This window comes from Archocentrus centrarchus, chromosome 6 (genome assembly GCF_007364275.1).
Source record: "Archocentrus centrarchus isolate MPI-CPG fArcCen1 chromosome 6, fArcCen1, whole genome shotgun sequence".
NCBI lineage: Eukaryota > Metazoa > Chordata > Actinopteri > Cichliformes > Cichlidae > Archocentrus > Archocentrus centrarchus.
Window position 1 is genome coordinate 14152223 of NC_044351.1, and position 25815 is coordinate 14178037.

The 25815-nt window shown below is 40.0% G+C and overlaps 1 protein-coding gene across 1 annotated transcript; it reads left to right on the forward strand.

The window, feature by feature from the left end:
• Positions 1–1086: 1086 nt before the first annotated feature.
• On the forward strand, positions 1087–25811 carry tubgcp6 (tubulin gamma complex component 6). The gene is made up of 25 exons (XM_030730738.1): positions 1087–1358; positions 1737–2536; positions 2690–2853; positions 2999–3212; positions 4528–4686; positions 5072–5193; positions 5353–5416; positions 5518–5627; positions 5783–5874; positions 8648–8787; positions 11126–11275; positions 12292–12373; positions 12921–13009; positions 13187–13302; positions 14223–14361; positions 14440–14538; positions 14642–16421; positions 17059–17220; positions 19406–19574; positions 20326–20467; positions 22211–22405; positions 23301–23433; positions 24143–24356; positions 24776–24969; positions 25270–25811. Exons 2-25 carry the CDS (start codon positions 1757–1759, stop codon positions 25359–25361), a joined length of 5601 nt encoding a protein of 1866 aa, XP_030586598.1. The 5' UTR covers positions 1087–1358; positions 1737–1756; the 3' UTR covers positions 25362–25811.
• Positions 25812–25815: the final 4 nt, after the last annotated feature.

The window sequence follows — 25815 nt, forward strand, 5'->3', positions numbered from 1 at the left end:
AGGCAGTTACTGACTCCGGGGTTCTCCAAACTCACATCCTGAGAGTAAATTGAAATATCTTGTTAGGTTATCCTGTATATTCACAAACAGAAACAAATGTAATTTTTGGATCTGAGTATGAGTTTGAAGCTCTGTAAATTGGTTGAAGTCCAAGTAATTATTGAGTCTAATGAGCTGGGAAGTAAGAGAGGCTGAAATTTCTAAAAAAAAAAAAAAAAAAAAAAAAAAAAAACTGATCTATTGATGTTTCAAAATTACAAAAACAAAACCTCAAAATGATTTTATCAGTTTTTAATTGTGATTTGGAAAACTATGAACATGTGAAAACAAGTGGACTATAAATATAACTAGCTCATTGTAGGCAACAATAATGCCACCAATAGTACTCGGACTGCTTTTTAAATGTATTTATGATGACTTAATTGTTTAAGTAGGTCTAGGTTCCTCTCACTAAACAATTTCACTGTATAAAATCAGCAAATAGTGTTCAGATTTTGTCAGATCTTTGTGATCTGGAAGATACACACACACAGACACACACACACACACACACACACCTACCCTTTTTTAAAATATGTATTTTTTGTTGTTTTAAAAAAAAAAAAAACATCTGCCTTAAAACAATACTCATTAGTACAGATAATTGTCTTTATTTCTGTTCATGCTGGCCATTTAAGAGGCACCCTTTCCTCAACAGACATTGGTAACAAAATCATGGGTGACTAAATCTAAAACATAATTTTTTATATAAAGGTTGTGACATTATAAACCTAATTTTAGCTGCAGCTGATTATCAGAATGTATTGCAGAACGAGACTCTGCATATGTTTGTTATTTTGGGTGTTCATTAAGTCAATACTTATAGTTAAGTATTTAAATGTACAGTGTGTCTTGTCAGGGAAGATGGTATTACATTTGTCGCGTATTACTTGAATGCAGCAAAGCGCGGTGACAAATGAATGTTTTCCCATCCCGTGATAGACCAAAAAGATCGACCAATTAGCGTGTCTTCTGCAATGCCATTAGCCAGTCACTTGTGGCGGAAGACTCGTTTGTCCAATCAGAGGCAGAGGGGGCAGATTCTAATGTTTGTTGTTTCCTGGCGGCGGATAATGGAAGATGAATGAAGCGCTTAGCTTGCTTTTGGCTCCGAAGTTGCATATTAAGTAGTAGCAGTAGTAGTAATATGATGGAGTAAGAGATCAAAATACAGATATCTTTGGAGCTGCGTAGATGGTCCAATTACTGCACTTAAACTTAGCTGAAAAGCGAATCGATCCAGGGTATATCGCTAATAACAAACGGTAGCATGAACGGGACGGAGTCGCTTGATGTGGATGCAAAGATCAGATTCTCAGGTGAGTTAATGCATAACTCACTAGCCCAAGAAGATATAAAACTACAAGAAGAGTAATTTTAGCTCGGAACAACACAGGGCTTGCTAAAGAAACACATGCCGTTTGTATGTATGTCAAAACGTTAGCTACTAAAGCTAACAGTGACGCTAGTTAGCCGACAGTGTATACATATAACACTCTGTGCAGCAGACTCCCATACGCTGTATATACAGTTTATGTGGGCGTATGTATACTGTGGTTTATCAAAGGTAGCAGTTAGCAGTAATAGGTCTGTCACACCAATGTTGACTGTGCAGAGTTATTGTTTGATGTATGTTTTTATTATCCTGTGTATTTGCAATAGCAAACATTTAAAACCTGTTTGTTTTACTCATACAGGCTAAGGGAAGTGTGCTACCATGAATCCGAGCCTTAAGCACCCCATGATGCCCAGCTGCAACAGCATCACTGAGCTGCTGAATGCCCTGTGTGACTGCAGTCTGACTGGGGTGTCGTGGAAGCGGAGAGCACTGGGAGGAGTTTCAAGAGAAAGTTTCCACAGGGCTCTCAAGAAACGTGCCTATGGTGCCCTCCTATCTAAGCTGTTTCAAGATGGCACAAAAGGATCTACCCCACGACCGAGCGTCACAGCTAATACACCACCCAGAAACAAAGTCCTGATGATATGTTTTGACTTGCGGGTGGCTGGCTGTCGAGAGGAAGCAGAAAGGCTGGAAGAGCAGCTTGGGAAGCTGCCAGAGGGAGCATCCTGCGGTCTGAAGGAAGTAGACGCAATCCTTGAGCTTCTTGTGAACCTAGCTGGATCGGCACCCCCTCCCGCTACATCATTCAGCAGGGACTATATGAGACGAGAGAGGCCTGTACTGCGGAGGCCTCAACCCTGGAGCTACCAAAGTGAAGATTTGCAGAGGCTGGAGGCCCGGGCATGGGGTCTAGTGTGTGGGGAGGAATGGGGGACTTTGGAGGGTCTGTATGGAACTCAGAGGTTGATGGATGCTCCACCGGGTACAGGGCTGCTAGCTTTGAGAACAAAACTAGAAGCAGAAGAAAGATTTGAAAAAGAGACCAGACTGACACTTTTTGGAGCACTGCAGCACACTCGCACCTCAGACATGGACATAAGACTAGATCTACCTCCAGTCCCCAGTAATATTGATGTTACAGGGCTGGCAATTCGAGTAAGAGACCATATTAAGGCTTAAAGTAATACATATTGTTTAGTTTAGGTTGTCTTGTCACATGCCCACTTTAGCTCCTCAACATATTCATATTTGCATGGTGGTTGATTTAAGTTATTTATCTTTGTACTCTCTTATTGGTGTTCCGTGCAGGTACCCCCTTGTTTAGATCAGTGTGAAGATGAGGGCTTTCAGTCAGCCTCCAACCTGACCCCAGACTCTCAGTCAGAGCCCAGCCCCGTTCCAGACATTGATATCTGGGAGGCTCTCCACACATTTGAGCCTGGAAGACGCCGCTGCTGGGAGTCTGTTGGCTGGTGAGTGACCTCTCAGTTTGATCACGCTTTAAGCATGCCAAACTACTTTTCATTTAATGAAAAAAAATAGCTGTAACCAATAAACTAACAGTTGTAGATATAGTTCTCTGGAACTCTACACTGAAAGCCTTGTTTGTCTCACTAGCCCACCAGGAAAAAGGGAGTCTTTCTATCTAACAGAGGGAGGCAGGGAGGCCTTTGATCAGCTCTATCGGCTTTGGGAGGGCGAAATGAGGGTGGTGAGCACGAGCACACCCTCTCCTGTCCTCCCCTTACCCCTGGACTCTCAGACGCAGCTGGTATCTGATCTCCTTAATGTCCTGATTGGAGTGGCTTCTACTACTTTCCCTCTCAACCAGGTGCAATTAGTTATATTTTATTAGTCTCTGAAATGCACTTTTTTTTTTTTAGCAGTCTGTCAGACTGAAGTGATTAAAATGAATAAAAGCACAGATAAAAAGGAGACGCAGGGATGTGATTCGATGGGCAATTCTTGCATATAAACAAACTGTATTGACTCATAAAACCTGACAGTGTAAAGTATATACTTAAGTCAGCTGCCTGATTAAATGGACGTGAAATAAAATAAAATATTTCTAATTCTGAACACACAAACCCAGGGGAGCTCTGTTGATAGATAATTGTTTCCCATTACATTCCTATTTTTGTCAGAAGATTATAGTTATTTTTACAACATAAAGTGCACCCTAGTTCTGTTGTTTACTTCTCAAGCACTTATCTTGGCTCTCTGGCAGATTTTTATCATTAACATCAGTGTTTCCCCTTGGCTGATTGCTGCTGGTGGACCCCAGGGGGTATGGGGCAGACAGAGCTTTTCCCACTTCTATCTTTGTTATAACGACAAATCTCAGTCATTCTCCCCTGTTGTTTTAGGAAGATTAAGATTTGTTAGGAAGCTTTTCTTGCACCCCCCAGTAATGTAGCAAGTTGTCTTCAGCTCAAGAAATGCTTTCTTCACTTCATGAGTCTCTCATTTGCTCTGCTCTGGTCTGTGTTTATGGTGAGGGGGCTTTACACGCAGTGAAACCGAGAGCAGAGGAGAGAAATTAAAATGACAGGTAAAAGTTGTACAACTGAATTAAATACATTCTCATAAAACGGGCAAACAAAATGAGTAAAATAGATAAATATATTTATTTGATCATTTTCACCCCCCTTCCCCACTTTGTTCTTTTTTTTTTTTAAACAATTTAAATAATATATTAGTGTATATTGTTATCTAAAATGAGTCCTTACTCCTTCATCAGGTTGCCTCGAGGTTAAAACTTTGTTCATATACTTAAAGAGGTGTTTTGTTAACTGCAAATGCAATCAAGGCTTTGGATTACAAAGTGTGGGTTTTGTGCCCCCAGATGAGTGCTGTCTTGAAGCACTGTAAATATCTCATAAAAAACAAAAAAAAAATCAATGTGAAAGACAAAATAACAAAATAACACACAACAGATTATGTGATGCAGTCTAAAATAATACCAGCATGATCTATGCCTTCAGAAATCACCGTGGAGGTGACTCTCCTACAGCCTTGGCAAAATTCAATATCGAATGCACTAAAGACAGTCTTTGCTGCAGGGCTGTTTTATTGGATTTTATAAGACTGTACAGTTATTTATTGTGTTTTGTCCACCATCTGTAAATGTGCGTTTTCCTTCTTAGAGTGTTCAGTTTGACGTCAGGCCTGGTGTGTGTGTGTCAGGAGCCTCTCCAGAGAGTGTGTCTCGTCTCTTGGGGGAATTGGCCCAGTACGGCACCTATTATTTGAGGCTCAGCCGCTTTTCTCTGCAGAGTGCTGACAAGAAGGGCTTAGTCTTCCAGGTATGTTTGCACAAGCATCATTAATACCACTAACGCTGCACATTATTTCCTCTCAGTTCTCTACTTGTATTGTGTTCATAAATTAAAAATAATCTTCCTGAATGGGCACTTTGAGACAAAAACGTATGAGCACTTCATTCACGCACTCAGCAAAATAAGTAAATGCATCTAAAAATATTATATAAATATATAAATATGATAGAGAAATGAGATAAAGTGCTCCAAATGTCAGCAGATAGTCTGTAGCAGGCAACAAAATCCAGCACTACAAAGGCACAAAGAAGGCCATGTGCATTTGAATATATAAACAAGGCTAATTGACCGTTTTAGTGGCTTTACATCAGCAAAAATGAAGACATTTAAAAACATGTATTTCTTCTCTTAGGCTTTTACTGGTGGCTTGAGGAAGTATCTGCATTATTACCGGGCTTGTGTCCTCAGCACGCCACCCACTCTCAGCCTGTTGACAATTGGCTTCCTCTTCCGCAAAGTGGGCCGCCAACTCAGGTTAGGTCAAACCCTTTTTATGCACTGGTGTCTGATGTTAACTTCATAGTTTTGAACCTCAGCCTCACTGAGTCGACAGTACAGCCATGTCCTTACAGAGGGGGACCTTGATGCAAATATCAGAAGATAAAAAAGTGCTTTGCTTTCTTTTAATCTAAGATACCTGTCAGAACTGTGCTGTGTAGATGGGCCTTTGGGTGCAGGCCAGGCCACCTTCCCCGTGGTGAGTACTCTTTTATCTGCAAACTGCAATATGTCTTCTATCACAGCTGTGTTTCGCCTATCAGATGAGTTGTCAGCTTAGTGCCGTGCGGCTCTCCTCAGGGTGTTAAACTGCTGTCCTACCTGTACAATGAAGCGCAGAATAACTGCAGCAATGAGAACTACCCCGTTCTCCTTTCGTTGCTGAAGAGCAGCTGTGAACCTTACACACGGTCAGTAGCTGTGCACCTCATGCAGACAGACATCCTAAAAAAAACAACAAAATATAACCTAAGGATTTAACATTACTTTAGTAAAATAACAAATTGGTTGATTGATCTAAGTGTCACCACTATCTCTCTGGTTGTTTATCCTGTGCCTCACTTAGGTTTGTGTCTGACTGGGTGTACAGTGGCGTGTTTCGTGATGTTTATGGAGAATTCATGATCCAGGTCAATGAGGAATACCTTGGCTACAGAGGTGAGAAGACGCAACCCGTGCGCACACGTCATCACATAAAAACCTTGGCTTCGGTCAGCAGGTTCTGAAAATGAAAAACCTGCCAGACACATAGTCAAGCAGAAAAAATAGATTTTATTACAGCTTTTATTGCCCAGTAGGATTTGTCCTTGTGTCTATAAAAGCTGTCATGAAGTTATTGGACGATAATCAGTGGGAAACAGAATCAGCTAGCCCAGCTGGAAGAACCAGAGATGTCTTCAGTCAGTAAGCCACGGGGACAAATACCGATAAATAATGGTTCCTTATTCTTTGTAGTTGGTACAACATTCTGGTTTAATTACCATGGACAAATACTATTTTTTGCTTCCAGAAAATTTAATGACTTTATTAAAGACTCAGTTCCTTGAGGAGACTAGGGAGGCTTTGAGGGCAGATTAGACCCATTTGTACTCTACAGGAACTGAAGGACTTTTTATGTCTCTGTTATGTTGCTTTGCTCACACTGTTTTTCATTGCCATGTCTCATCTCTGTAATAGTTTTTTCTCATCGTGATTATCAAGACTTGAAAAATGAAAACATTATAATATCTAGAGATGTATATGAAATGTGACTATTTGAATATTGTTGGCATCATAATTAGGTGTACAGCTATTTGTTGTTTTTATTGTTCACAGCGTTGTTGACTAAGTCCAGTGATTAGTACTCAAAAGATCAGAAAACTGTAAGAAAAAAAAAAGAAATGTCATTTGTATCCTACCCAGAGTACAAGGCAACTTAACGGAAAGGCTGTTTTTTTTTTTTTGTTGTTGTTTTTTTTGTGGCTACCTGTGCAAAACCCACCTAAAGTAATTCGATTTCTGATAATATACAAGCAATAGTTTTTTTATTTGTGATAACCTAGAAGCCTCACGTTCTGTTTTTATTTCTACTTCAAAGGACACTTAAAATATTCACCAGGTATCAAAATGGTCAGAGTTGATCTTTCTTTTAATCAGCTGACTGATGCATTGAAGGTAACTTTAATAAAACTGAAGTCTGTTAATATTCACTCCTAAAAGGAAAACAGATTTTTCTTAGCTCCGCTGCGTTGACAGGCGACAGCTGATTTGATACCGAGCCGTCCATCAACTTGTTTGCTAAATTCACTCCTCATTCATTTATATTTGAAGTCTTCTGAAACTTGTCACAAATGCTCTTTGGGTAAGGCTCTACAAACTGGGAGACAGATTTTCAATTTTTAATGTAAATTTTTTTAATGAATTTTTAAAAATTTTTCAGAAATGGTGAATGTTGATGTTTACCTTGAATCCCTACTCCTCCCATATTCCTAGGCTGAAACTTGATATGAGTATTCAGTGTGCAAAGTCTAAAAAATGCTTCAGACAAATCTTTTATTTAAATATTTTTTTTAAATATTTTCTTAAATTTTGAAAATAAACTGTACATTCATTCAACTTCAGTGACTACTTCTCCCTAATTTATTGGCTGAATCTTTTGAAACTTGCTACAAGTATCCAATGGGCAAATCTATACAAAATGCTGCAGATGAATTTCTGATTTTTGACTTTTTTATGTTTTACTAATTTTAGAAATACTGTACATTGATGTTTAACTTCAGTTGCTGCTCCTCCCTTATTTATTGTCTTATTTAAAACTTTGGGCAATGATCTACAGAATGTTGGAGACAGATTTCCAATTTTTTACTTTTTTATTTTTCACAAATCTCAACCTTTTGTAAAAAAAAATCAAAAAATCAAAAAAGCAAGTGTCAGGTCAGCGATGGTTGATCTACAGCCAAGTTAGTTACCGTTCTAAAATATCACAAATTGTACAAGTAAAACATTAGACAGTGGAACTCTATAGGCCAACAGGTCTCTTGTTAGATTTAGGAAAAATATTTTAGATTGCTTAGTCAGTCGACAGATGATCGACCAGGAAAATATTTTGGTAATCAGCTGATCATTTAATTCTTCCGGTAAACAAAAATGCTCAGTATTTGATGGCATCACCTTTAAATATCAGGATTCTGCTGCTTTTTTTTTTTTTTTTTACATTTTAAAGACCAAGGATTAGTAATTTTATTAACCATTAATAAAAATCATTTAGTTGCAGCCTTGTATTAGAGAATTTTATGCAAGTAAAATCTGAGCTTAATGATTATTTATTGCACACGCTTTAAGTTTATTTATTTTTTTCTTCTGCCACTCATTGTGACAATACTCCATAACTAGACTGGTACATGAATCATTAGAGCCTGTCCAAATATTGTACGTCATGCAACACCCCATTCAAGGTCAGACCATCACCTCAGCATTGTCTGGGTAACAGGTTCATTTGCTCATCGGCTACACCTCATCAACTCCTGCAGCGAACCTCTGCACTTCTCACTCTTGCTTTTTGGAGGACACACAAATGTCATTGTTCTCCTCGAACTCCATCGGCCAAGGAAGCAATCAGCAGCTAAGCTTTCTTGGCAAGCCGCAGGCTTTCTGTAAAGAGCTCTGGAAGCTTGGTGCATTCATGTTCTCTTATACTTTTTGCTGAGGATCACTGAGCTAAGAGCTAACAATTTCCAAGTGTTAATTCAAGCGGCCAGAGTTTTGCAATGCCCTGTAAGTCATACTAATAAGGAAAAGTTTTAGCCCCGGCACAGGCTTTGATTATTCCACCAGCATTGCTTTTTAGATGTTTCAGTGTGATGTGCTGTTATAAAAGGCATAATGGACCAGGAAAACTACTTGCTGTAAATTGTAGGACAACATGTAATGGGTATCTTTTGAATTTCTGCAGACAAACACTTCTGGGTCCAAGGCTACACTCTGATCTCAAAGGATGTGGAGGATTGTGTGCCAGTCTTCTTGAGACACATTGCCAATGATGTGTATGTCTGTGGAAAGACTATCAACCTCCTCAAAATCTGCTGCCCACAGGTTTGTTTTGCACATCCTGAAATCCACATTTATGTAGATGCAAGGGCTGAATTCTGCATAAAATTACCAGTAAATATAACCTAGATGGCATTCTTAATTTATTCAGTACAGATTTTTTTGAGTCTTATGAATACAGAAAGCATATAAAGATATCCTTAACAGCACCTAACCATTTTGGATGGTTTTAATCATTTTTAATATCAATTGAATTTACTATATTTACTTGGAGATGAGCTTAGGCAGCCACAAAACCCACCCAAATGCCACAGTTTTTCCTCTTGTCACAATACAAATTTTATTCATTTGAAACTCCATACTGCCCACAAATAGTGGGAAAAATGATCAATACTGCAACAGATGGGAACATGGTCTCCTTGAAACTTTATCAATATGCTGTCATCAGTATTGTGATACATTTCTTGTTATTCTCAGGGAGATTTTTTTTTTTGTCTTCCATTGCTAATGTGAACTTTTCAGTTTGACTCCTGCTTTGTAAAATACTAATATTGCTATTGCTGACCTAATTATCGTGAAATGTTACTTCATAAATCATTTGGTTGGTGTCAAAACTATTCTGCAACTGTTTTCACTGTTTGTATATTCAGTGAATTTTTTTGCATATAAAAGTGTCACTTCACCACTTCAACCTTAGAAAATGTGAGAAATGTGTACTTTTCTTTGGCTTGCTTCCCTGTACATTGAACATTTTTAGGTTTCAGTGAACCCTGATTATTTCATGAATTCTTTGGTCTATGAAACTCCAGTTGCTATAGGAGTTTTAAGATTAATACCAGTGCAGATATTTGGTGATACTGATAAAGATTCGATATTCCAACATATTGGCCCTTTTTTTTTTTTTTTTTTTCCCCCTTCCTTTCAGACACACGAAACACAAATGGATTTCCCTAATATCTGTTGTGTGTAGTTATTTATTTACTCATTTATACTCTGCCTGACTTCGCTCAGATCAGCTGGTCTACGTGTTTGTGGTGTTACAAACGTGTTTTGCCAAGAGGGAAATTGTAGAGTGCCCTTTGGTGGACAAACTATGCAATGCCAACACTCCTAACATGGATGAAGGATGTTTCTCCTGTCTCCTCCTTACTTTTTAAAATTTCATTTATCAGCTGTTATGAATGCACATGCTGATAGACTGACAAATAGCCAATATCCACTGATAATATTGGCCTGCTGATAAATCAGTTGGGCTATTGTCAACCATGAGTTGAAACCCCGGAGTTATTTACTTTAGTGTCACATACAACAAGAGAAAGCAACTTTTCACATTTGAAAAGAAGAAACCATCCAACTTACAGTTTAAATTCCAAGATCTCTTACTTAGGAAACCAGAAAAATAAATCAGATGAAGCATTTATAAAAATGTATTTTGCATAACTTTTTGAGTTCTGCAGCTGCAGAGCCTTTGTTTCTAACTGTAATTGTGTAACTTTTCCTCTCTGTTATTGTCCTGCGATGTTTGGGTCTTGCTTGCCTGCAGGGTGGTTATCAATACCTAAGAAGAATTAAAAACAAAAAATTGATCTGATAGCTGCTAATGTGCTTGCTAGCGGCCGTCTGATATGGCACATAAATACATGTCTTTAATTAAAGAAATAATTTTACTGTTATCTTCTGAAAGAAATGCTTAATGCAATGCACAGAGCTAGCTCTGTCCATTGTAGTAGTTCACTTTTTTTATACTTAGCACAGTAAAACATGATTACATGAAACAATAGAACGCAAATGAGGCACAGTGATTTAGATAAAAGGTGTCCATATTTTGTGAAATGTCTTATGTTACAGTCAATCTAATTATTCATTTCTACAGTCTGAGGCCAGGGGATCTTCTGATAGCCATTTCATTTGTTCATTTTTGGCAGTAATTCATACAATTTCTGAAGGCTTGTTAGTGAATGAATCCCATGCAGTTGTGATAAGATCCTAAAGTGGAGCAAAGCCAGTTACAGTGCCTACATTGTACTTTCTTCTTTAAACAAAAGATATAACAGATTTGTAGTATTAAGATGGAATGATCTAATGAATGCTTTGATTTGAAATGGATGCAGCCCCACCCCTGCACAGGTCATACCAATTCAAATTCACTCCCATATCTGTCTTGCAGATCATCCTAAATTCATAGCTAGTTTGTTTTTTGCTGGTAGCTGTAAAAATGAGTTACATTTTCAGACAGCTGGTAGCACATATTTTCATATGAAAGAAACTCTGAGGTTATAAAATATGTCAAAATCCACCAAATGAGTCATCTGAATTGATCTGTGGGGGGAAAAAAAAATGCCTCTTTTATAGTACTAATATTCTGTCAACTGTGTGTCCACAGCACTACATTTGCTGGTCGGAGCTGCCAGTACCCCGCATTGCTGTCACCTTCTCTCTCCAGGAGGTGGAGGAGATTGAGAGAGGCTGTGCAGTATATCGTGGACGCATGGAGAGAATTGCAAAGCACAGTGCTATCAGCAGGGAGGAGCAGGTAATGACACACATGCATATTCTCATGCACTAGCATCTTAGATGTCTGTGATGTATTTTTCCTTATTTTTTTCTGAGTCTGAGATTTTTGTCATTGCTCAGAGCCATCAGTTGTATTCATAAGAACTCTAGTCAGCTATACAAGCTAAACTTGAGGCAGTGAAAATAGAACTGCAGCAAAACAGTTCATTTCCATAGACTGTATGTAAAAGATGGTCATAGCTGTTGATTTGTGGACTAGCATTTTCAAAGCCTCAGGTTTGGCATTTTGGCAGTTGCCATGTTAGTTTTTTGAAACCTGATGCAGCAACAGAACTTGTACAATAGCCTCCACTGCACTATATGGGGCTATCATTTCTCAAATGGACATTATGATAAAATAAACCCCACCACCACCACCAACAACAACAACAAAACAACCGAAAATCAAGTGCAATCACTGTCAAACAACAGCTGATGATTTCAGGATTGCATTTAGGCGAATATAGTTCAGTGTTTGTGCTGACCTCATGGACTGTTAACCATCGTGCCACGAAAGCCTGCTTAAACCGGATTGGTCAGCAGGAATCAGACTAAAAACAGAAACCAGAAAGCTTCCACTACTTAAAATCTTGTTCTCAGATTCTGCAAATTCATATCCAGGCAACATTTTTACAGAAATTCCTTTTTTCGCTTTTTAGACTCAGAGAGTGTGTCTATCTTTTATATACAGTGTTTGATTACAGGTATTATCCTGTAGGTCAAAGTACGAGCCTTTTTTTTTGTCCTTCTTCTTTTTACATTACATGATCCATCAAAGTGGCACAGCTCTTCAAGTACAGAGAATTTCAGCAGCAAGTCATTAAAATGATGTGGATGAAGTCTCGAGCTTGTACTCGATTTAGTGTAACAGCCTGGCTTGTATGGCTGATGCTGTGTGAGCCGCTGGCTGAGGAGGGGGAGGAGAGGTGAGCGACAGGGCAGGGACATAGATCTTTGTTAATGATGATTTTTTTTTTTTTTTTTGTCTATTGTTAGGCCCTGAGAGCAGAGCAGGCACGCCAGGAGCTGATCAATCAGGTCAGAGAGTCAGCAGCCAAAACCCTGGAGAGCATCCGCGGTCAGTGTTACACACACACACACACACACACACACAAACTGTAAGTGGAATTTTATATACTGTGTGATGTACATGCATACCCTCATCCCACGGGATATACCTTTAACAAATAGCTCAGTTCTAAGTATAAGCTTGACTCGCTCGTTGATTGCTAAATACGAGCGCTTCCTGAAGCTCCATTCACATTCCTCGGGAGAGCAGAAGAGATGCATGGGGCAATTGCAGTGAGGAAGGCTTTGAATACTTTCCAGTACCATGGGTTGTGAAATCTAATCATCACTTGCACAGTTTAGCAAACTCCTCACATCATTTATTACTTCAGAAGATGTGTGGCGCTGCTGGGGAGCGGTGGTGGCTGGATGGAAGGAATGTCTGGCCTGATGCGCTTTCCGTGTCTTGGCACTGGCATATTTGAGTTTGTTTATATGGGGCAGATGGTGATGTTGTTTTGTTTAAGTGTGTGCGAGAGGCAGACAAGAATGTTATGTACTTTTCTGTGTGTGTGGAGGGGTAAGCGGCTCACTGTTATCTCCCTCGCCTCCTGTAGGGCGCCAGGTGTCACAACGTCTGGCTGAGGAGGCCAAGAAGAGGGAGCGTTTTGAGGAACTGAAACAGCACCTGGAGCAGGAGCAAGAGGTAGTAAGACATGAAAAAGAGAGAGAGAGAGAGAAAAAAAACTATGTAAATAGGAGTACCTAACTAAAACTGTGTATTATAAGGTGTTGCATGTGATCCCTAGACGGTAAGAAAAGACCATGTGATAAACATAAAGTAATGAGGTGTGTGTGTGTGTGTGTGTGTGTGTGGTGCCAGTGGAGAAATGCAGCCAAGAAGAAGCAGGAGGAGGATGACTTCAGCTTTGCCAGAGAGCTGAGGGACAGAGAAAAGAGACTTCAAGCTTTGGAGGAGCAGCTGGAGCAGAGAGCTAGGTCTGTCTGCCTTTACAGCTGTTTTTGAATGATGATCTCTGTTAAGATTGTATTTGAATTCTATATTAACCGACTCGGTGCAAACATGATGGGTGCGGTGTCGTTCACTGGCTGGATTTGTGCCAGGTTTCCATAACTGTGTGATGCTGCAGCATGAGCAAGTGATGTGAACACTAAGCTTTTATTTAACATGATGACATGTTGGAGATTAGTGTACCAAAGTTTAAAAAAAAAAAAAAAAAGCAATCCACCTGTCATCTGCAGTTTTTCATCCAGCCAGTTCACATACTTTACTTCTCCTCCCTTGCTGCAACCTTTTCAGCAATCAAGATATGAATACCTTCTTTATTTGTGTAGTGCTAGGCAAAAAAAAATAAATGAATAAAAAATCTCTTCAGATGTGGAAAGGAAGCTTTTATCAAGGAAAGCGCAGACTTAATATTTTTACAGACCTCACTGATTAATTAATTGTAGGGTATTAAAATGGCTAATAACAAGTTGAGCAAATTGCTCGTAATTAAAACAAATGCACATTATAAGCACACAGACAACCAATACTCTTATCAGAGTCCCTCTAAACCACAAGCTCATGTTGGTTGAGCATTTATTCCTGGATAATTTACTCTCAAATCTAAGTATAAATTATTCACTAGTCAAATAAGACACACTACTCTAATTAGACATTAATGCATCACTGTAATACAGAAATTACATAATATGTGTAGGCTTCATGCTGATGAATAAATATGAATATAACTTCAGCACTAACATAAAACTAACTAAAGCCAACCTGGTGACTTAATAGCCTATTCGTGGAATGGCAGGACCATTTAGACAGGCACTTACTGCAGACTGCAGTGAGCAGCTGAGGGTAAGACTCTCGGCTGCTTAAACATTGTTTTGCTATTGTCAAACTGTAGGAAGGAACTGATTGCTCAGTACAGCCATCTATCAGAGGAAGCAGCTCGCAGAGAGAGACGGGCCATGTGGAGAGTGCAGCGAATGAGACTCGACGAAGCTCGTGCTCAGTTTTTCAGGGACGACAGGCAGAAAACTCAGGTTTGTTATAAATGAATAGAAACAGAAGACATGCATATCCAAACCTTTGTAACCAAACCTATTGTGATTTGCTTCCAGGCCATACTGGAAAAATATCCCTTAGGTCAGGAGAGACCTCCCATGGAAGTAATTTCGCCTGTTCCCTCAGCACAGCAGATTGCTCCACAGCAAACACTGGTATAACATCAAGCTAGTTTTTGAACATTCAGTTTTTCTCCACTTTGTACTCTCTTGATGTGTGTTCAAGGCACGTCTTCAAATTGCTAACATCTCTTGACAGGAATTTCCCACCCAGGAGCTGTCAGAGCAGCAGACAAAAAAACCTCAAGAATCTGAAGCTGTATCACCACCGCACGATCTGTCTTTGCCAAGGCCTGCGCCAGTTACAGCAGACCCTGCCCTCATCTCTGAGGAAATCGACATCACTGACTTTCTTCCCAAGTCACCAAAGTCTGACAATCAGCAGGTAGATATGGCCCTACAGGAGATTGGCTCTGACCTACCCAAAGCCTGTCCTACAGCTCTACTAGTAGACTATGACTTTAGTGCCCCCTTTAGTCCACTTGAAGGTATCACTGGCCAAGCCTTAGTCCAGCCCAGGCCCCGCTGGGGACCTGTAGTCCTGCCTGACATGATCCAAAACCACCCCTCTCACACCCCCTCTGAAGAGAAAACACCTCAAGTCCAGGAAACAATAACAAAAGCCAGCCCGTCTGCCAAAGCATCTCAGTCCAGCTTTCCTTTAGGCCAGCACACCCCAGAGGAGTCTGAAAATAGCAGTGTTTACCGGCAACACTCGCAATCTGCAGCACAGCAGGTGGACAGCGGCGGCTCAGCACCAGACATCGAGCACAAGGAAATTGCACCTGTACAACAGCAGGATGCGGAAAGTAAAGTAGAAGACATAAGTAAATCAAAAGATGACGTGGTTGACCAGGTTCTTTCCACTACTGCAGTGCAAGGTGACCAAGATGGCCACAGAGTCTTGACAAGTCTTTCTGATGGCGGTGGGGTGGCGCCACAGGAAACAGACAGCTCAGACACACACGATAAACATTGTGAAAATATTTCTTTGCCAGACTTTCACAGGCCTGTCTCCGGTGCCCATCCAGATGTCGGTGCCCAAACTTCACCCAGCATCCAAGGACATTCCTCTGATGCTCACATAAAGATCGGACAGTATTTATCAGAGGTAACTGCTGCACCTCCCTCCCAGAACACCCAAGGTCATGCCTCGGAGTCACACATCAAGATTGGAGAATATGTTTCGGAAGTCAGTGCTCCTTTACCTTCCCCCAGTGTCCATGGTCACGCTTCTAATGCTCACATCAAAGTTGGGGAAAATGTTTCAGAGTTTGTCACTCCTCTTCCTACTCCAAATATCCATGGCCACGTCTCAGACGCCCACATTAAAATTGGGGAAATCGTTTCAGATATAGTTGCTCCTCTACCTCTGCCCAATGTTCATGGGCACAGTTCAGATGCTCATATTAAAGTTGGGGAAAATGTTTCAGAGATTGTTGTCCAACTTCATGCTCCCAGCATCCACGGTCATTCCTCTGACGCAAATATTAAAGTTGGTGAGTTTGTGTCCAACATTCCTGACGCGAGACCTCGCTGGAGTAAGCATGGGCACGCCTCAGACAGCACCCTTCAGCCAGGTTGTTTAGTATCTGGAGCAGAACCAGCTTTGTCTCCTTTGCCTGGAAGCTCTTACGGACACTCATCAGACTCAACATTAGGCGTTGGGTGTGTGGTTTCAGGAAATGAGCCCAAGCGCTCTCCTCTGCCTGGCAGTGCCCATGGTCATTCTTCAGACTCAAGTTTAGGTGTTGGATGTGTTGTTTCTCAAAACGAACCCCTTCCATCACCGCTGCCAGGCAGCAACTATGGACACTCGTCTGATTCGACACTGGGGGTCGGCTGTGTGGTTTTGGGGACGGAGCCGCAACCTTCTAAACTGCCTGGCAGCACTTACGGCCACTCGTCAGATTCTTCACTTGGTGTTGGATGCATGGTGAAGGACAGAGAAAGTCGAACAAAGGGCAATGAAAACAAAGGTATGAAATAAAGCAAAGTCAAACACACACATTCTGTTGACATGTACACATAATTGCCACATATTCAGCTCAGTATGTTATAAAATGCTGTGATCTATGAGGAAATTTAAGTTTCTCTTTAGTGTTTTTGTTTACAGAATTATTATTACAGTAAAAGAAGCACAATAACAATCAAACTGAATAAGATTCTTTCTCTTGATTTTCAGTGCAGTTGAATGAATTATTTCTCCTCTTTGTAGAATATTTAAAAGCTGTGTCCTTATCCCAGTAGAGATTTAAGACATTATATGGGTTAAAGCTATAATCTCTCCCAGAATGTTTGATGAATTGCTATGAATTTTCATAAGCTCCATTCAGTCTCTTAATTTTTGCTTTCCATTGTCTTTTTTTTTTTGTATCCTTACTGTTGTCTGAGGCTTGTAGTAGGGTAGTAAGTAGTACATCTGAAGTACATTTTCTCGCAAACCTTGGTGTAATCACCGTCAAAAATTTGTGTCGTCCGACTCTTTGCGTTAAAGTGTGAAAAACTAGAAGTCTAAAGAAAATTAGTGTCTTTTTGCATGTAGTGTAAATTAAGGTGTCAGTGCAAATTATGTTCTTTCTTTGTAAAAAGTAAGCGCTCTACATCTTTCCTTAGGTTCTATGTCAGGAAGCCCCAGTGAGCAGCTGGTTGAGGGCATGGGGTCCTGGACAGCCTGCTTAGGGCTGTCCCCTGGAGAAAAGTCTGAGCAGGAATACCTCTTGGCTTTGGCTGTGCAGTACCAGGTGGAACACTATGAGGACTGCTACAGCCTAATGGGTTAGTTGAAAATATGATGGGCTCGAAATGAATGGTTCCTTTGGGACTTGTTTATTGAGGGCAAAATGATGATGAAGACAAAATTTGTACACTTGTATAGTAAGGTGGGGTGGGTAGTGTTTCTAGACACAGTGGCATCTCATTTGTGTGTTATGGATGAGAAGTAACTTTCTTTAGGTACAGTCTAGTTATCAGTTAATATCAAACTGAGCAGTTTGTACTTGACATTGAAAATCAAGCACAGCAGCAAAACAAAAGTTAAAGTGGGTCATTAATGTTTTTGTGTCTGAGTGAATGTGTTCAATTCATGACCTGTAGTTTTTTTTTTTTTTTTTTGTTCTAAAACCTTTTCAGTTTGAATTCATTTTCAGTGCATTCAAATAATATGCAGTCTTTTATATTTTGCTATATAAAACTCCAAACTATCTTAGTCTGTTTATTTATGCTTAAAAAAACAGACTAATGAGACTATTAAAATGCTGTTTAAATGATAATAAATTAAAAATAAAACCTTCTGGCATAATTTATTTTTAATTGATTTAAAAAAAAAAAAAAAAAAGTGAAAAGCCTGGCTGAGAAGGGATTATCTCCGTCTTTTAAATACTGATTTTAAAAACAGCTCATATGTAGACTGGCACACTTTTCACGTCAGGTGGTACAGTAGGAAAAAAAAATAGAAAAATGTTAACTTCTTATTAAAATCTTAATTTCATTTAAATGTCATATTTATTCTCTTGCTACCAGACAGAAAAAAATAATACAAGTGTCCAAGTAATGGCCTGTTTAAGTTGAAAGGTCAGGCAGTGAAATGTCATTTAATTAATTAATTAAATAAATAAATATTTAAAACACTAAGGTTATCTGTTAGATTTCCAAAATACCTGTTAGTTTTAAAAAAAGATGTCACTTTATAGAATAAAGATCTACATGTTATGAGCTGAAAATGTTTTTACATTTTTTTCTAATACCCTTTACATTAATTTGTGTCGTTAACAAAAACAAGAAACCAGAAATAATTCTTTTAATACTGCTGCAGTTTTCTTTTAGATGGAAATGAGCTGAAACTAAGCACATGGAGCACTTTAAGGCTAATCTGTTCTTGTAAGAAATTAAAATAGCTGCAGCCTACGCCAAGTAGGCCTTGGGCACATCTTTTTAAAACATCAGTTCAAATGCAACAGCTCAGGCTTGTGGGACTTGATGTAAATTAAAACAATTATTTTTACATGTTCAGGAGTGTTGCAGTTCCAGACGCTGATGAATATTTGCTCCATCAGCAAGCAAGGGTTCGCATAAAAAGCAGTAATATTTCATAAAGGTCTGGTTTATGTTCGGGTGGGACGCCTCATGGCTCGCTGGAGTAATATCCTGTCTTGTTCACTCTGTGTTCAACATTCAGTCATGCCTCTATTATTCATCCCTGTTTCTAGAGTTTCCATGAAATCAGTTATGGAAATCTACTCGGACAAATACGTCTTCCACACCACTGAGCAAAGTTAGGAGCAGTAATTTAGGGAGTTTTATGAAAGATATGAGGTTGGGGTAAAAAAATGACAGGATCAACTTGCAGTAAACGGTAGTGGAAATCAAACTGATGTAAATGTATATTTTGAAAAATTTTTAATTAGACCTAACATATGAAACATGGCCAGTATTTCCTAAAGCTAAGGTCTCAATACTCAATTACTGGCAGATTTTTGTGGGTCCCGGACCTTTGTGATGTCACAAAGAGGGAATATCCTCGATCATCTCACGCGCACAGCTTTGGTTACGAGCACAGGAGCTCCAACCACCTGCTTTTCCAGCTTTTTAAGGGCCAATCAGGCAAAAGAAACTAGGCTTTTTGAAAGGGTAGCCTTAAAGGAAAAGGATGACAGAGGACCAGTATATGAAACCAACTCCAAGGTTAAAAAAATGGAGCTGGTATTGAGCATTTACAGTGCCCCTTAAAGCCTAGGAGCTCTGCAGCTGCAATAAACAAGTATATTCATGATTCATTTATAGGATTATTTTCTCAATAAGTTGCTAAATCATTTGTTTGTGACATCTTAAATGTTTAAAAATATATTTTGCTTAAGGCCCATGTTTTTTTTTTTTTTTTTTTGCACTTGTGAAACAGCACTGTTTTCTGCAGTCGTGAGAGTGATATTTCCTCAGCAACACGCCTGTCATCTCTCTCCCACAGCTTCGTCCCCTACGTGTCAGCTGCTAAAGCAGGTAACTCGGGGCCCCTGGGGCCTTCCTGTGGACCCCACACTCCACAGAGCCACAGACACCACAGCTGTCCAACTCAGCGAGATGGTTTCCCTGCCAGTCCTGATAAAACACTCTGTCACCGCGCCGCTCATCACACAGTGAGTGTCTGAAATAACGCTCCAGAAAGGAAAAAAAAAAAGCGTTTGTGTGTTTTGTGTTAGAAAAATGGTAATAACATTCTTAACAGGTGAGTGTTAAAGTCAAATACATTGTTATGAGAAATGCAGGTGTGAGTTTTCATAGATTCTATTCAGACCGCTTAAGCTGTAGTCGAGTGGATATTCAGAACTGCAGGAATAATTAAAATTCTTATTACCTTTCATCCATTTTAAGATGCCATCAGAATGCCAGACAAGCTTGTCAGTCTTCACCTACAGTGTTTCTGCACCCCATGTAGTCGAGCCTTTGTGTGTTTAAAAAAAAAAAGACTTTCTCATCCTTCAGTGAGCACAGAAAGGGTGCAGAATATTTAGTGTTGGAATTCATAGCTCATAATTTTTATTAACATATTTTTATACCATGCGTAGACAATGCAGTGGAGTTTTGACAGAAATCTATTTTTGACTCTTTCTTGCGAACTTCTCAGTAAAAGAAGACCTTCCCCAAAATCATGTTATATAAATGTGAATTGCTGAGGGACAATTTAAAGTAATGCCACATAGAAAGTTATCCACAGGGTGAAAAAACCAACGCTGCTATATTCCCTGCGCTTCAGCAGGGTTGATGCCTGTCCTCTCTGTAACCTGTATGAAATTTGCAAGTCAGCATCCTTTTCATTACTGATTCTCACGTCAAAACTTTTCTCTCTTTATCTTGGCCATTCTTTCCCCCCCCACCTTCCATTCACAGTGTATCTTTAGTGAACAAGGCAGTGGTGGACTACTTTTTTGTGGAGTTGGGGGTGGAGAGACACTTTGAGGCACTGCGCCACTTTCTGCTGATGGAGGACGGCGAATTTGCGCAGTCCCTGAGCGATCTGCTCTTTGAAAAGGTGATGCTCTTTTGCTTTATATGTTTTTATGTTGTCTCTATGCACATTGAAAATAGGTTCATAGCCGTTGTTTCTCTTTGGTGTGTTGCATTGTGGGAAAGGACAGGAAAGAGAATCTTGGAGCAAGGTCAAATACTCTGGTCTCCATTTGGGGGGGGATTTTAAACCTAAAGCCGTTTGTTTTATGTATGCTGCATATATTAAATGTTGTTTACTTGTGAAACACGCACAGGTAACCTTGAAATTTCCCTGGCCATTTATAACGCTAAAGAGCTGCAGTTTAAAAATGTATACGCCGCAGTTACAGAAGTTGTTTCTTGCATTATTACGAAGAGGGTCAGTTTTTAAGGGTTCGTGTGTCCTCCTGCAAACGTGATTCAGTGACTGTGTGCATGTATGTGTACAACTATTTACTGCAGCATTTAAAGAGCCCGATTTCTTTTCAGGACTCAGTGGATTTTTCATTCATTCATTCATTCAAGGACCATTCACAAAAACAAGAAAAAAAAAGAACTCTAGATTTACCCACTAGTTAATTTTGATCTGCAGTCTCTGGGCAGGTGGACACAAAAATAAATAAAAAATATAAATGTACATAACCAAGAAAAAAGCACAAACTCATTATATTATATACATGAAGTCCTAAAAAACTGTCCAGCCCCCTCTGACCAACAAAACACATATACATTATAAAATATACACATCACATTTAAAGCCAGAGTTATCCTATCAATACATGAGGATAGTCTAAAAGATGAAAAAGCTTTTAAAAAGAAGAGTGTTTGGTGATTAATGTCATCATGAAAATGGAATCACTTTTTGATGAGAGGAGGTATAAAAACCTAGTTTTTCAAACTGTTTGATGTTCTTTAAATGAAAAAGATGATCGTGTACAAATGGAGCTTTTCTCTCCACTCTCCACTCACCTTGAGCTCAAACACTGAGGCTCTGCTCGTCTGCTGTGAGCAAAGTTGTACAGATCTTTTTAAAGGTGGAGGTGCAGTGTTGTGAACTATTTTTAAGGCATGACAAACATCTGAGTGAAAAAAAAACAAAACAACAGGGTTTGCATAAACCTGAATATTTCATTAATTTCTAAGGATGATCACAGTGGTGATGCTGTTGCGTCTTACTAAGAAGCAGCTTTAATGTTTAACCTTGTAAGTGTTTTATATCAGATTCTTCCCTGTTGTTGCTTTGAAGCACACAAAGCTTCACTGTGATATTTCTAGACTACTTACTTCCTGCCATGAATTAACAAGCACAGCCTTTGCTCACACCTTCTTGCTTTTCTGCAGAAATGATCATGTTTAGCTGCCACTCGAGTCTCATGAGACAGAAGGTTTTATTTTTCCAGCTAAACACTAATTTCACTAATTAACTTCCTTTCCAGTAAAAAAGAGTGTTAATCAGCTTTTTAAAAAATGTTTTTTTAGTACTCAGCCTAAAACGGCTGATGGTATATTATTGTCATCATCCTGCCAGGCAGGCGGGCAGCCAACTTTCAACTTTGTGAGCACGATGACTCCAGAATGATGTAACCTATGATTTTCAAATTCATGCCATACCATAGCTGCATCTACTAAAAATCTCAGATGAGTTTGAATCTTGGCAACCTTGACCTCAAAGTCAAGGTCAGAGGTCAGTTTTTCTGAAAATCTTGTGAACACAATAACTCGAACGATGCCACCTAGGATTTGACAAATGACAGTGGTTGATATTTTTTTTTCTTCCTCCACCCAGCTGGGCAGTGGCCAGACACCGGGCGAGCTCCTAACCCCCCTAGTCCTAAATTCCATACTCAGCAAGGCGCTGCAGTATAGCTTACACGGGGACACGCCTTTAGCTGGAAACTTCACCTTCGCACTTCGCTTTCTCCCTGAGACCTTCCACCCACACGCCCCGGACTCTCTTAACTGCTTGGAGCTGCGCTACAAGGTGAGGCTGAGCGTTTTAATGGGGTGAATAACAGAGTGAGTACCCTTGCATGGGTGTGCTTATCTCAGCCTGAGTGGCAGCTTGAGTGTGACAGCCTGTCATGTTTTGACAAACTGCTTTGGGTGTGGAAAATGAGCTTATCGCACACTTAAATGGTTCAAGCTCATAGATCGATTGAAGTTGTGTCTTTTCGGTGACGTGCACAGTGACTAATGCTGGACATAATGTCCTCAGCGCTTGTTCCCTCCTTTCTCTCCCGGGGTGGCTGCGGCTCAGGATGTAGAGCAGGTCATTTACTAATCGGAAGGTTGGTGGTTTGATCCCTGGCTGCACCAAGCCTACATGCCAAAATATCCTTGGGCAAGATGCTTAACTCAAAGTTGCTCCTGATAGTCATCGGACTGTGAATGTTAGATAGAAAGCACTTTGGCATAGAAAAACTTGCTTGCATGAATGTGTGTGTGTGCGTGGGTGAATGAGACATGTTGCATGAAGCGCTTTCAGTGCTCTGGTAGAAAAGCGCTATAGAAGACTGTTTAGCATTTCTCTGACTTTTTACTGTTTTTGGTGAATCTCCGTCCTGTAACTGTCCTTACCCACTTCCCCTCCTCGTGTTTATCGTTTCCTTTGTGTGTTTTGCTTCGTTTCCCCATATTTTTCATCCCAACTTCTCTTCTACTTCTACCCCCTATATCTCACCACTCTGTCTTCACGATCCTCTCACCTCAACGTCTCTGTACTCACACCTTTTTTGTCTTCCCTCACATCATCCATCACTCTCCCTTTACCTGGTTTTCTCAGCTCCATTTCCCTTAGCTTTCCTTCACACTCGAAGCTCCACACGCTGTTCTTTCTTAACATCGGTTTCATCTCGTTCTCTCATGGCATCTCCTAGGTCGACTGGCCGTTGAACATCATCATCACAGACAGCTGCATGAACAAGTACAACCGCCTGTTTTCGTTCCTGCTGCAGCTCAAACACATGGTGTGGAGCCTCCGCGATGTCTGGTTTCACCTCAAGAGAACAGGTGAGAAGATGGAGAAGCTGACTCAGCCGCACCTTGAACTCTGCATTACCTCTGAGAAGGAAGAGTTAAGATTCTCACTCGTGCTCCAATAGTTCATAAAATATTCAAAGAAGGGAATGTTGAGATTCATTTATTTTATTTATACGAAGCACACCTCAGTCTTGGGGGATTGTTGTAAAACATTGCGCGTCACTGGGTTAGATAATATTGATCAGCCAAAGCCAGAGCAGCCTGCATAAATGGACATCCTGATAGGAAAAAAAAAAGAATAAATATTAATATTACAGCTATAATATTAGGACTTGGGCAAATGTAGATGATTTAGTAGAGGGGGTCGATGTGTTTTTCATCTGTAAACAGGATGGACTTGCCACATGCAGGAAACTGGAATGCACCAAGGTCTGTGTGTATTATAAATGTAGCTTCAACTATCAGCTATTTTCTTTACCGATTCGCATATATTGACTTTTTGTCAAAAAGAAAGGGGGGGAAAAAAAGGAGTGCTACAAGTTTCCAGAGCCCAAAGTCAGCTGTAATGGCTTTTTGTCACACCAAGAGAATACAGAGAGCCTGGAGGTTTTGATTATTACATTGATTTGATAGCAGCCGCAAATCCTTACATGTCGGAGTCTGTAACCAGCAGATGTTTGTATTTTCAGTCCTTGCGGCTCTCAGCATAACTTGTTCTGATGGTGTTTGTGTCCCTCAGCGCTGGTGAAAGGTGCAGGTCGCTCGGTGCAGTTCCGTCAGCTGCAGTTGTACAGACACGAGATGCAGCATTTTGTCAAGGTGATTCAGGGGTACATCGCTAATCAGATCCTGCAAGTGTCCTGGAGTGAGTTCACAGCCAAACTGGCCACAGCCAGCGACCTGGATGCCATCCACCGCACACATGCAGACTACCTCAACAGAGCCATCTTTAGGTGAGTACTGGAACTGCTACTTAAGTATTTATTGTGGTATTTCTCTGTTGACTGTGCATAAATTAGGTACTAGTTGATTTAATTTTTTTAAGAGGACAAGAAATAACTTAAGATCAAAGGTTCTGAACTCAATGCATTTTCAACAATTAACATTTCTTCAGGCTCTTTACAGGTAAAGCATGTTGAAATGGCATGCTCCCATAATTTCATATAAAATTAATTAAACCTGCACGTAACAAGTTAATTAAAATTCCAACTGGATCTGAGGCTAACTCTTGAACTCCATAAATGATTTAATCTCATTAGGAGAGGTTGTCAGTATCACACTGCTATTTGTATAACTTCAGCCTGTCTGAAAGTCATTTCAAAGTTTCTTGTCATGTCTCAAACTTTGCACTCGTCCCCTCTCGTGTCCCCAGGGGTTTGCTGACAGAGAAAGCGGCTCCGGTCATGAACATCATCCACAGCATCTTCAGCCTGATCCTCAAGTTTCGGGCCCAGCTAATTGCACAGCCCTGGGACAACCACCAGGGGGAGGCAGTGCACCCGAGCTTCATTGCCATGCAGCAGTCATACAACACCTTCAAGTATTACTCTCACTTCCTTTTCAAAGGTAAGGCCAGGGAATGTTTCAGCTGTTTGAATGAAGATTCATCTTGTTTGTTTGCCTTCAAAGCTCATAGGGTCAGCAGGGGTTAACATGAGCCATGAAAAAGTAATTAAGTTGGAGTCTGATTACTATTTTCGATTTGACTTAAGCGGTGATTAGCATTATCTCGTCTAACTTGCAAAACTATTAAAAAGTCCTGCAGTCATAATTTGACGTAACAGCATCAGAATTATACTCTTTACTGCAAAACTGGTTTCACTGAGTGAGTTTGAAGCATTTAGCAAATGTCTCTTTTCTTCTCAGTGGTGACCAAGCTTGTGAACAGAGGCTATCAGCCTCATTTAGAGGATTTCCTGCTTCGCATCAACTTCAACAACTACTACAAAGACTCATGATCTGTGTCCGAACTGCAAGTTATCAGCTAAGTGTCATATTATAGTGTACGCTGAATGTATTTGTTTTAAGGGAATCCCTTCTTTTGAAAGGTGGTCTTCATTTATCTGTAATAGATCTTTCTCACCTTCATTTCATGGCCAAAATATCTTTAAATGCTGCCTGCACTAAATGTTAGGACATGGCTGACACTGAAACCAGTTTAGGTGTTCATCCTGCATCAATGTGCAGGATTTAATGTGTGCTTGAGTGTGTAATTGAACCCAGATTCTGTACAAATCTATTTGCTGACTGTGTGTGTGTGTGTGTGTGTGACTGAGATGACACTATTGTGATACATCACTTGGTGAGGTGTGCAAAGGTCCATGTATATTTTTTAGAAAATATAAGTGTCAGTTAAGTGTGTGTATATACAACAGCAAAAGCTTTTCTAAATAAAATCTATTCTCTGGTGTA